Genomic DNA, 12,143 nt, shown 5'->3' on the forward strand with positions numbered 1-12,143 from the left:
TATATATGAAATATGGTATGGTTATAATACAGTCTGTTGAAGGTGTTTATGTGGAGGAAGGTCAGCAAGTAGGTTTTCTTAATCTGTTAAAATGCATAAATACATGTTGTACACATATAGGAAGCGTTTCCATTTTTCACATCTTGCACACAGCGGTATTACATTCCAGCTCTGACAGCCACATCAGAGCTGATCGCGGCCATTCTAGACGATGTTTGTGATTCCACCAGATACGCCACAGCATGTTTCAGAAGCGGCTACAAGTATGCGTTGAATACCAAACAGTCGGTTTTCAAAATGAAACACCCCGGTGGAATCAACAGGGTGCCTTTTAGGGCTTCATCACCCAAAGCATCACTCAGCTTCTCATTGGTCAAATTATTTTCTGTATTTTACACATCTCCAATAATCATTCTTTTTTTTTTTTTTTACACTGAAACAAATCTGTGTTTAATTGGTGTTTATTTGCTGAAGCCGACTTTGCTTGCCTCTGCAGAGTGTGTAAATCGTATCCCATGGATCGCTCCAGAGTGTGTCAAGAACGTGTCTAACCTGAGCATTGCAGTTGACAAATGGGGCTTCGGTACTACCCTGTGGGAGATCTGCTATGATGGAGAGGAGCCCCTCAAAGACAAGAAACTCACAGAGGTAGGGGGCACGATGGCTGTATATAATCATACGTACATGTGAGCTGATGCTAATTTATTTCAAATTGGTTGAGTGTCCTACCCGTTCAATGAATTCCTGCTACTTTTCTTAGCTCTTTTTAACCTCCTCTGTCCACAATCGCACATCAGTGATCAGATTAACTGTGTTTGCGTGCACCTCCTCATTCATATGTATGTCTTTGTGCCGAGCAGAAGGAAAGGTTTTATGAAACAGAGTCCCCTCTGGCCACCCCAGACTGCAAAGAGCTGGCTGAACTGATGACCCACTGCATGTACTACGACCCCAAGAAGAGGCCATTCTTCAGGGCTATCGTCAGAGACATTGACATGCTAGAGGAAAAGAGTATGTATGAGGGAGAATGCATATACTGTACATTACATGTTATGGGGCAGGTGCAATGCATGAAGTAAAACCTCATTTTGTTTCTGCAGTTTTATTGTTTTCGCATCAGTCTTTTTTGTCTTGTGGGTATTTCCCAAAACGTGCTACAATTGAATAGAACTTGTGCACCGCAGATGCAGAACAGGTTGAACAGCGGGTACAGGTTGAAAAAGAAAGAGGCAGTTATTAACAGTTGTAATATGATCTGAATGTTTTGCATGTTTTGTATCTCACCCAGCAGCAGCTCAGTGCAAAGAGAGAGTTGTTTACTCAACTCAGATGTTCATGAGGAAGTTCACTAGGTGCATTATCACTGATCTGCCCCTCAGCTGGGCCCCATGGCAACGTAATAGACTCTATTCTTCCACCTGCTGACCAGAATCAGATACTGCACTCAGTCTTAAAGCTAAAGCTTGTTACAACCACTTTTATATTCTACAGCAGAATGAAAGTAGTTACAGTAGATTCTACTGTAGAAAGAAATTAGTTTCTACATGAAACTGGTCACAACAAGGTGTGTGGATTATCATGAGTAAGCAGGTCATAATTCTTCAAGTGTGTTATTTTGGTGTTTTAGGCCCCAACAGCTGACTGCCATTTTGTCCCAATATATTCAAGAGTAGGCAGACATCCAAAACTATGTAGATGGATGAGTAGCACAACAAGCCAGAGGAAAAATATGCGAATTTGGTTTTGGCTTATCTAGAATATCGTGCTGCTAACAATTGCATCTAAAAAGCCATGAAAGTCAGAATATAAATAAACTATTGGTGATACAGAATGAATCTTGCTTGAACAGTGAATTGTCCTACCAAAAGTGGCCATTTGTGTGGAAACCAGAGCAAGTGAACAGTTACATAACCACAAACAATTTTGGCAAAAACTTTGACACTGTCAACCACAAGACTTCCTATGACGCAAGTGTGTTCATGTTGAAGAAAGACAATGATGTTTTACCCAACATGTTTGTTTTTCCCCTCTCTCAGACCCATCTATCAAACCCAAACCTACACAAGAGGTGGACCCAACTGTGTTTGAGAGGAGATTCCTGATGTGGATCAGAGATCTGGGAGAGGTAAAGAGCTCCTGTTGTTTCTGTTCTGTGTTTGTGCTTTTGTGTGAAGTCCTGTAAAGCAGATCTTCACCATGTATAAAGATGATTAAACTGACAATTTCCAAATGCACAAATAAAACAAGTTGGCTATTTATCAAGATATCAAAGTAATTTATTCATCATTATACAACACAGGGTTGTACAAGAAAAAGTTGCAGTCCCTTCATACACAGATATATCACACATACAGATAATTAAATCCAAGAAGGAAATTCAGGAAGATAATTAAATTAAGAGGGATTACATAGGACAAAATATGAAATTAAAAATATATAGTTATTTAAAATGTTTACACAGAAAATAATTCTGTTGCACATTTTTTTGAAATGTAAATGGCAGCAACAAGATAGTGATGATAAAATGGTTGACATCATCAAAAGTTCAACATGTGGAAACACTGAGTTTCATGCAAGAACATTTTCATATTATCTCAAAGGGCTTGTGCAAGTGTGTCACATCAGATTCAGCAAACGCTCATCAGATAAGTGTGTAAATGGCCCACCTGTGCATATTTGAGTTCACGCGCATGACACTTGTAAATGAGCATAATTAACGTCTCAATAATGCCATATAAGGCTATGGTTTGTGCACTATATGTCGGGAAGTGTTCCTTCACAAATATGACATCAAAGAGTGAAAAGAACTTTAGAGGCTTGGAAATTTAAGTTCTGCCTTCAGAGATTCATAAAAGAAAGTCTATAATTTTAACAGTGTCAGCAGAGAAATTAAGGGACCTGCTACAGCAAAGGAACAGGAGAGACAAGTGCTGTTAGTGCTGTGTCACCTGAGTGTCATACTGTCACTAAAATAAAGAAGAAATGGCTCTGTGAACATGAAAAAAAAAAAACCTGCCTCACCACGGCAAGCTGATCGATTCTAAAACAAAATGCAGACAAGACACACAGGGAGTAGACTACAGCTCATTCACAATTGTCTGAATAACTTAAATTTCTGCCATGTTCCTCATGCAGGGCCACTTCGGTAAGGTGGAGTTGTGTCGCTATGATCCTCGGGGGGATAAAACGGGTGAGCTGGTGGCAGTGAAGTCACTGAAGCCTGAGAACCGAGAGGAGCAGAGCACCAACCTCTCACGTGAGATCGACATCCTGAAGGCACTCTACCATGAAAACATTGTCAAGTACAAGGGAATCTGCGAAGAGGAGGGTAAGATGGAAACACAAACACTAACAGCTGTAGGTCTAAACTGAGATTAGTTTTTAATTGTGTGTCAGAGCTCTGCTTAATTTTAAACCTGGGTTTGCTCTTTTTAAACCAAACTTTAATAAGAACTCATCTTAGATTAAATTAATCTTTGTTGGTGCAACCCAGTCTTAGTGTGTAAAAGCCACATGGACTTAACACGTCTTAAAGTGTTTAACCAGCCATCTTCTCTACTTGTATATTAAACCAGTGCTGTGTGCTTTCTCACAGCAAACCAACAGAGATTAACATTTATTAACCATGCTTTTATTTTGACAGCTAAGTCACCAAAAGCTTAGAGTGAAAATGTTGAGTAGACATCTCAGGAACTTACTTCTAATGAAACCTCTTCATAGTGACTCGTCATACAAACTACAAATGTTCATTGTAGAGCAGTTAAGGTAAAGATATGGCATGGTATGGGTTTTAAGACAGAGACCACTCAATGGAAGCTTAGTGTCCTTGATGCAGGCATTTCACCGATTGAGGTTATAGGGAGGTTATACAAACTGACACAAATTAGCACACATATATATACCTTGTCCTTCAAAAATCCTGAAAGATTCACAGAAACAGTAAGATTAAAATAGAAAAAGTAAAATACAATTCTTTCAGCCATTTCCCAAGTTATGACACCATTTTCTATTAAGGAATCTAGAAATATGACATTTTTCCTTTTGTAAATACAAGAAAAATATTTTTTGAAATGGAGAAATATGATGTAAAGCAACATCAGTCATAACAATATAACTGATTAATAATACATGAGAGGCACTAACTAGAGTTAGCATGTATACAGAGAGAGACACATACAAATATACACTATTTATATATATGCACTATTTCTGCTGATGAGTCTGTCTCTGATTGCATGTGTGTTAATGTGTTTGCAGGTGGTCAGGCCACTAAGCTGATCATGGAGTACGTTCCACTGGGCAGTTTGAAGGATTATCTCCCCAGACACAAAAAAGACACCAGCCTCAGCACCCTGCTGAGTTACTCTATTCAGATATGCAAGGTAACACTTTCTTTTCAGTTTCCTAATCAGACCCCCTGGTACCATCAGGCACTTCTCATCTCATATCAGCATTTAAATGTATATTATGTACCATTTACGCATTAAACTGTCTAAAAACGATTAGACCTAAATCACAGATTTTGTTGAGTATTTACATCATGCCAAATGTTTCTAACTATGTTCAAAGCCAGTGAAATCCATAATTTATTCAAGGTAACATTGATTCATTTGGCTGCCTGTTGCTATAAGTTACAGAAAGACAGGATACATCAGAGAGTGAGGAGAGAAGTTCATGAACGTGACCAAACAACATAAATAATCAAAGAAGATGGCAACTCCCATGATCCCACACTACTTAAAAAGTCATATGTCCTTCTTTTGTAACTATTTTGATTTGAGAGACCCCTAGTGGCAGAAATTACATACTATGCCTCTGAGTGACTAACTATAAAATACCAGCTGTCAGCCTTTTGCGTTTTACACCCGACCACTACGAAGTTAAATAAGATGGTGATTTTAGCAGAGACACTCAAACGGTTTGAAAATGTTTTAACACTCTGTGTCGACATACTGGTGGTGAACTGGCTTCCAAAACAACTGTCATGTCTCTTCAGATGGTTGTTAATCGTGTTCTTGGTTGTTTGCGGTTAAAGATTTTTTTGCTTATTTGCCAAAAACCCCTCAAAAAAAGGAACTTGACTTTTTGTGTTCTGAGGGGTGCCACTGTAATGTTGCAACAAATACAACAGAGATATCTGGGAAACAATTCATGTGTCGGAAAAAGATTTAACCAACGTGGCTGGCAGAATTATGCATCGGTTATGTGTCATAAGTAATTGGTTGGTCTTCTTACGCCATTTGTCTGCATGTTTCATGCAGTCACACTTAGCCAGAGGCTGCATTTCAATCACTCTGAACCTGCTGAACACTGACACTGACCCTTATTTGTTTTTATGCCAGTGACAGTCAACAAAATTTCACACAAATATCTAACAGCATAAAATGAAGAGGTGATGGCATTTTATATCCAAAAGGTCAAAAGTCAACTTTATTGTGACATTAATGTTCAGCTCTCTTTCAATCCTCTGTAACAATAGTCTCTAATACTGTTTTTACAGCAAAATCGGCTCCTATGTGAGGGTTTTTGTAACACGGTTAAACCCGCTTAAAAAGGATGACTGACCCTTTTCCTACTGCCAGTAGACCCACTTGCCTTTCTGTTATTTTTTTCTGATGTGTACCGACTCCAAGACTCAACTCATGTGTGCAGGAGAGCAGAGAGAAAGGTATTTTTTAAAAGAGCCTGTGCATTCAGCTCTCAGTACTTTTGTAGCTTTCAAATGAATTTCTGTGGTTTGAAGTTTAGTTTCCCTCCCGTGTTGCTGTTTGTACTTTGAGATGTTTGCCTGTCTCGTGTTCGCTTTCAGCTGCAGAGGAGTTAAATTACTGCCAATGAAAACCCAACATTTCCTGATTTTCGCTGCTTCATAATAAAAGCTTGCAGAAAACAAAATAATAAGGGACATTTATTGTGAAGAATTTACAGTCAGTAAAATGTTTATACATCGTTTAGCAGCTAAACTAAACAGAAACGTTTCCTCAGTAAATACACGCCTTTAAGCAGCTGCAAACTCTGCTGTGCAACACTGAGTCAAACCAAGTTTAGCAGCACATGTGGATGAAAAAAGAGGTGCCAAACCTTCACTGCCAAAAAGCAGTGAACATACAGTATCCACACAGGTGTTGTGTTTTCATCACTGCCAATCAGAACTAGGGACAATAAATACTAGTGTCTACTGCAGACTCATTTGACCAGGGAGTGAATGCTGATTTTACCCTTTCCTCCTGAGGAATAAAGCCAGATGTTAGTGGGTGTTGGTGTTTATTTTTTATCCAGTGTAAACAGGGCTTAAGTGAAGATGGAACACAGCATGTGTCAAATTATTCACTGGAATCATAAATGCCGTTATAACATTTTTTACTTTGAATTCCTTCAAAATCTTCACAACACATATTATAAGAGTCTGGACAAACATGGATGTTAACCACAACTGGGCTGAGGTAATTTCATTAACTTTATTTTATTTCTTTTTAGGGAATGGACTATCTGGGATCTAAAAACTACATCCACAGGGACCTGGCTGCCCGAAATGTGCTGGTGGAGAACGAGAGGACGGTGAAGATCGGAGACTTCGGCCTCACAAAGAGCATCAAGGACAATGAGGGATATTACACCGTCAAAGACGAGAACGAGAGCCCTGTTTTCTGGTAAGTCAATGGGAGGGGAGGAGACGGAAGTTAGAGAAATTTTACTCTCTGACTCGACTATGATAGTTGAGATGTTATTGGTAAGAGAGACTTTGTAAAGAAAGAGAAGAATAAAAAGGGGAGCAGACACTGCACTAAATGAAATAGGAAGGTATATATGAACTCCAGAGAGAGATACTGTATAAGAGAAATATGGAAAAACAGCGATCCAAGCAAAGTATGAAGGGATTTCATTAATCATTCCTTTTCATCCAGCAGGTAGTTAATTAAAATTATTTTTGGCAATGAATTGATTCTGGTGTCAGCTGACATTTTTGCTTTGAGTGTACAGCTAAAGAACTGAGCCTAAGGGACAAAGAAGCATTGACGTGACAAGATAATTAGCTAATGAACAGAGAGGAAGACGAGAAAAGAGGGGGGTAGTTTTGAATCAGATGGTTAAATTACAAGGGACTGAGTCTCTATTAACTGAGCTGGAATACTAAGACGAGACTCTGATGATTACAGTATACAGTAAATATTCATAATGGACTGTATCACTGGTTCTCTCACTGTTGGTCTGCTTGGATACTTTTGTGTGATTCCGGTTTCCTAAAAGCATTTTGGTAAAATTGGAAAATTTGCATTCAGTAAAAATTAGATAAAGACAATCACTCGCCTATTAAAGACACGCGCGTGATTTAATTACTAATGTTCAACACATATATTTAAACCTGCCCCTATGTTCTCTGCAGGTGCTAGATAACGATCTGCATTTCAATCCCAATTCTTTTATTTTACATGGACATGGCAACTTTTCAACTACAAATAGTCTTCATCTTAACATTTCTTTAAGCAAATATATTCCTTCAAGGTTTAAAATGAAGATGGTACCTTTTCACAGAAGTAAAAGGGTAACTGGTGTTTTTCAACCTTTGTGTCCCTAGTTTTCGTGTCTAAGTGACTAATAGGGAAAACAAAATTTGAATTTGGTCAAGTGTTGAAGGAAACCACTGCAGAAGCCAAACAAAGCTGCAACAAAGCAAAGTACGTCCATTAAAGTGCATGTTTTTGCAACTGACAGGCTCAGATTGTTGTCATAAGTGTCTGACAAGATTATGGAAAGGACTTCTACAGAGACAGATTTTTTTAAAGAGTAAGACCCTTTTGTTTAACTAAAAAGAGACACGAAATTGCTGCATTCAAAGCAACTAGATTCCATTTACAAATTGTAATTTTATTATCATAATTATCATATTATTGTATCACACACTTCATTCAAAAACAACGATAAATAAAACTCGCCAAAAACATCTTGGCTCGTCTTTCCACTGTTCCACCAATCACCAGTTCTGGTCTGGTTGAAATGAACTCTTAAAGATGTGAAAATATTTTTTTAAAATATATCTCTCACTCCTGTCACAATATTTTCATATCTAAAGTGCTGAATACACAACAAAAACGTCTCTTTCCATAATCTTGTCAGACACCTGTAATAACAATCTGAGCTCATCAGGGGCTAAAACAAGCATTTTTAGTGGACCATTTTGCTGGTTGCAACAGTCTGGCTCAATACTTGACTGATATCAGTTGTTCCCATCAGTCACTTGGGCTCTATTTTCCCATGTTTTTCATGTCTAAGTTTAAAAAAAACACAGAACTTACCCTTTAAATTTGTAAGAGAATATCTGACATTTGTTGTTGCCTTCTCTCTGCTGGTCAAACTAAGGTGTGTAATGCTCTATAAAAAAAAAACATTAAAGTAGTGTATTTCATTTGGCATTTATTTGAACTCAAATTAATGTGAAATTGGCACACAAAGACAATTATTTGGGTCTGGAGTGGGAATTTCAAAGGAGTACACAGCGGCTCCAGTGTTAATGTCAGCGAAGTGAGCATTTCAACTTAACATGTTTCCTTCATCTCTGATGACACATTGTGGTCATTTTCTGATTCATTATAGTAAATACTGATTTCTTTTTTAACCCACAAACTTGCAGTGTAGTGATGTTAAAAAAGACATGTTCTCATGCTTGTGCACTCTGTTTTTCCAGGTATGCCCCAGAGTGTCTGACTCACTGTAAATTCTACCGTGCTTCAGACGTTTGGTCTTTCGGGACCACGATGTACGAGCTCATCACCTACTGCGACTCCTCCAAGAGCCCGATGCAGGTCAGTGTACACACTCACCCTCACACAGGCTTTCTAATCCTTTATTATTGGAAACACGGTCCACAGTAAATACATATAACACATACTGAGTGTACCAGTCTTGCAGAAAGAAAGGATTTATCACAGCATTAAACATGAGCACTCAGTCATTTGTATGTGGCAGATGGTGTCGGTCTTTGGCCAGAGCGGCAGATGACAGACTCCACCAGGAGCTGTGTCCAAACTACAGCCTGTGCCAACGCTAAAGAGCTTAGTTTATCATGAAGATCTTTCATTTACATCAGGCTTTTTAACTGCCACTGTTATCCCGACCGACCTTTAACTATAACTGGAAGGCAGTTGGTAGACCTGTTCAGACCTGCACAGGTTGAGTGAGTTTTAAAAAAGGAGACGTGTTAAAAGGACCTGATGTGACAGAAGCTCAAAAGTAAACACTCTGCACTTATCACCATTTTTAGTGGGGTTTTAATTTTATGTGTCATGTCTGAAAAAAAAAAATAGAGACAGTATTAAAATGATGTGTACATTTTGTCTTTTGTAACCCGCCCTTGTCCACGCAGCTCTTCCTCGGTATGATTGGTCGGAGTCATGGTCAGATGACCGTCATCCGATTGGTGAAATTCTTGTCAGAAGGGAAGAGGTTGCCACGTCCTGACGGCTGTCCTGAGCCTGTAAGAAACTGTTTTCTCTTTGTCAACACAACACAATGACACAGGTTTTATTTAGACATGTTCATGTTTATTTAGAAAACAAATGCAAAGGTGAGAATACCATACCAACAATATTTAAAAAAAAAACAACACAAAAAACATGTTTGGGTTGTCAGGTTAGGAAAGGCTTCATACAGCTTTTTAAGAGTAAAATTCAAAGACCTTTCAATAACTAAACTAAGAATGCAAAAGAACTGTAAGTGCAATCACAAATTCCTTTATACCCATAGTAATTAGTGTATATAGTCACTTTGTTTATATCACCAGCCATTTATATGACTTTGAATGTAAGTTTTGATCATGATTATTTTATCATTATTTGAACATTTCTAGAGTAAGGGATCAATAGAGAACATATACATATATATATATATATATATACGAAATATTTTTTAAAGGCATATATAGTCATTAGGCTTTACCTGATAAACCCCTTTGATGAAATATGTGATGGTGTCTCTAACTAGCATTTAGCAAAGTTCAAAATCTTAAAGATGATGCCTATCTTTATGTTATCTTTTAGTTAACTATGCTTAATAAGTATGTTCTTTGTACTTCCAAAATCAGTGGTTTCAGTAGGGACATCAGAAAATACTGTGCAACACAGTTATAATAAGTCAAGGTAATAGTAATCACTTCTATGAGATTTCATTTTCTGAGTTAGCCTGTTAAATGGAGCACTAGATTATTTAACACATTTTGAAGAGGGGTTGTATGAGATACTTTGTCAGTGTATTATCTACAGTAGATGGCGGTCGCCAGTTTGGAGAAGCAGCGGGAGTACTGGTGTAGGAAGCTAAGCAGTGTACTGCTGTGGTCAGGGTCAGCAGCAAAACATTTTATCCACTGAAAAAAATTGTCATCAGTTTAAGTGTATGCTATATTTAGAATATGTTCATCGTTTTACCCTTCTGTTGGGAAACCGCTGTTATTCCTTTGGCAAAAAATAGTAATTTTACTTCACAAGACCTGGGAGTTGTTGGTCTGCTGCTGCCCCAGTCTAACTTTGTGTTACTGTGTGATTTTGGTGAAATTGAACTAACCTTTAAAAACACCTAAGTCACACTGACACACTAACTGATTGAGGCAGTGGTAGATGAGCAACTCCCATGTTCTGAGAGGTTACTTATTTTTGATTTTGCCAAAGGAGTCTTTGTAAAGTGGTGAAAATATTTTATTTTTAAGTGGCTAAAATAGGTTTTGTTGCTGACCCCGTCCACAGCAGTGCATTGCTTAGCTTACTACACCAGTACTCCTGCTGCCTCTACAAACTGGGTATATGTCAACCTACCTACCTACTGTAGGTAATAGACTAATTTATAGATATGTACCTTATACAATCACGATCCAAAAAATCTAAGCTATCCCTTTAAGCAGATTGGCTATTGGCCAAGCCTGACTCCATATTAAGAGTGTCTTTATCTGCTTTTAGCTACATGTCAAACTTAAGTTTTAGCTGCACTCATCTCTAAATTTACATAAAAATTATCCCAGGGTGTTGATTTTAAATTAGATTTTAAATTTAGAAAATGAGTGCACTAATATCAGTGTATCCCTACTTTTAAAAGAACTGAAGCATCATTAGAAAAAAAACACCTTACCTAACTAAGTTACAGAAAATGAAAGGTTAGTGTAGTAGCACTTTGAACATGTCTGTCTCCTACTAGAGGCAAAAAAATAAAAGCTGCTGGAGTTTTAACGCTTGTGACACCTGCATGAAGTACACGTTAAAGACGCAGTCAGTTTCATTGTTTTGATTTTACATGTTTACCACCTGAAGTCTGATACAATCCATGTTTGACAGGTGTACGACCTGATGCGCAAGTGCTGGGAGCAACTGCCTGAGCGGAGAATCACCTTTAAGCGCCTGATCGAGGAGCTGACCAACATGCAGCAACAGCTCCAACCGCAGAACGACCAGTAAAGCTCAAACTGTTGGAGGCTCTGGGACACAGCAGCCCAGATCGGCATCTGTTCTGTGGAGTTTCACACGAGGCCACGTTCCTTCGTACTCACATTTAAACCTTCCACCACTTTGGTATAAAGACCTTCAGACCTAATCAAGTGTCAGTTTAGTCCACCATATTTTTAACATTTTTATTTGATGCTCGCGTATTCGTCATACTGTGTTTGAGTATTTTGAATGAATGAGTTAATCCTGTCAAATTGTGTAGCCTTAGCCCGTGCTTAATGTGACCTTATATCTCCAACTTCCAAGTGTATCCAACAGATTTAGCTGTCTGTATTGTGAGAAATGTCAAACTCATGGCCTCATCGCTGAAATAACGTGCCCCGAAGGCCTTATAATTGTGTGGACTCGTGGAAGCTTGAATGATGGACGCCGAGCACAGAAAGGAACTGTTAAACACTCACGCCTACACAGTTTTAATGGTTGTATGGCGTCTTCGTTGCGACGGACACGGAGTGGATCAGTGAATCATGTCGAGAAGTGCTTGGACGGATGGGATAAAGACAATGGGACACGGGCATTAAACCAGATACTGAAAAGATTTTTTTTTTTTTCAGCGTTTTGTGCCACTGCTGTTTGTTTCGTGGACTCCTGTTGAGGAGAAAATCACCTGATCATTTCTTTTAGAGAGTCACAGAATACTTTTTGTACTTTCTGTTCATG

At 38.4% G+C, this 12,143-nt stretch overlaps 1 protein-coding gene across 3 annotated transcripts in view; it reads left to right on the plus strand.

Annotated features, from left to right (window-relative positions):
* Positions 1-12,143, plus strand: part of jak1 (Janus kinase 1) — a 47,217-nt gene extending 35,074 nt beyond the window's left edge. For 2 of the 3 annotated variants that reach the window (XM_084723663.1, XM_084723664.1), the window contains exons 17-25: positions 497-648; positions 861-1,011; positions 2,037-2,125; positions 3,136-3,328; positions 4,258-4,382; positions 6,478-6,650; positions 8,684-8,801; positions 9,362-9,472; positions 11,316-12,143. In XM_084723663.1, coding sequence (XP_084579789.1) covers positions 497-648; positions 861-1,011; positions 2,037-2,125; positions 3,136-3,328; positions 4,258-4,382; positions 6,478-6,650; positions 8,684-8,801; positions 9,362-9,472; positions 11,316-11,435 — 1,232 coding nt within the window. In that variant the 3' untranslated portion in view covers positions 11,436-12,143. Of the gene's footprint in view, positions 1-496; positions 649-860; positions 1,012-2,036; positions 2,126-3,135; positions 3,329-4,257; positions 4,383-6,477; positions 6,655-8,683; positions 8,802-9,361; positions 9,473-11,315 lie in introns of those variants that run through there. The other variant, XM_084723666.1, reaches the window with a different exon arrangement.

Source organism: Lutjanus erythropterus, chromosome 7 (assembly GCF_056507025.1).
Source record: "Lutjanus erythropterus isolate fLutEry1 chromosome 7, fLutEry1.hap2, whole genome shotgun sequence".
Taxonomy (NCBI): Eukaryota; Metazoa; Chordata; class Actinopteri; order Lutjaniformes; family Lutjanidae; genus Lutjanus; species Lutjanus erythropterus.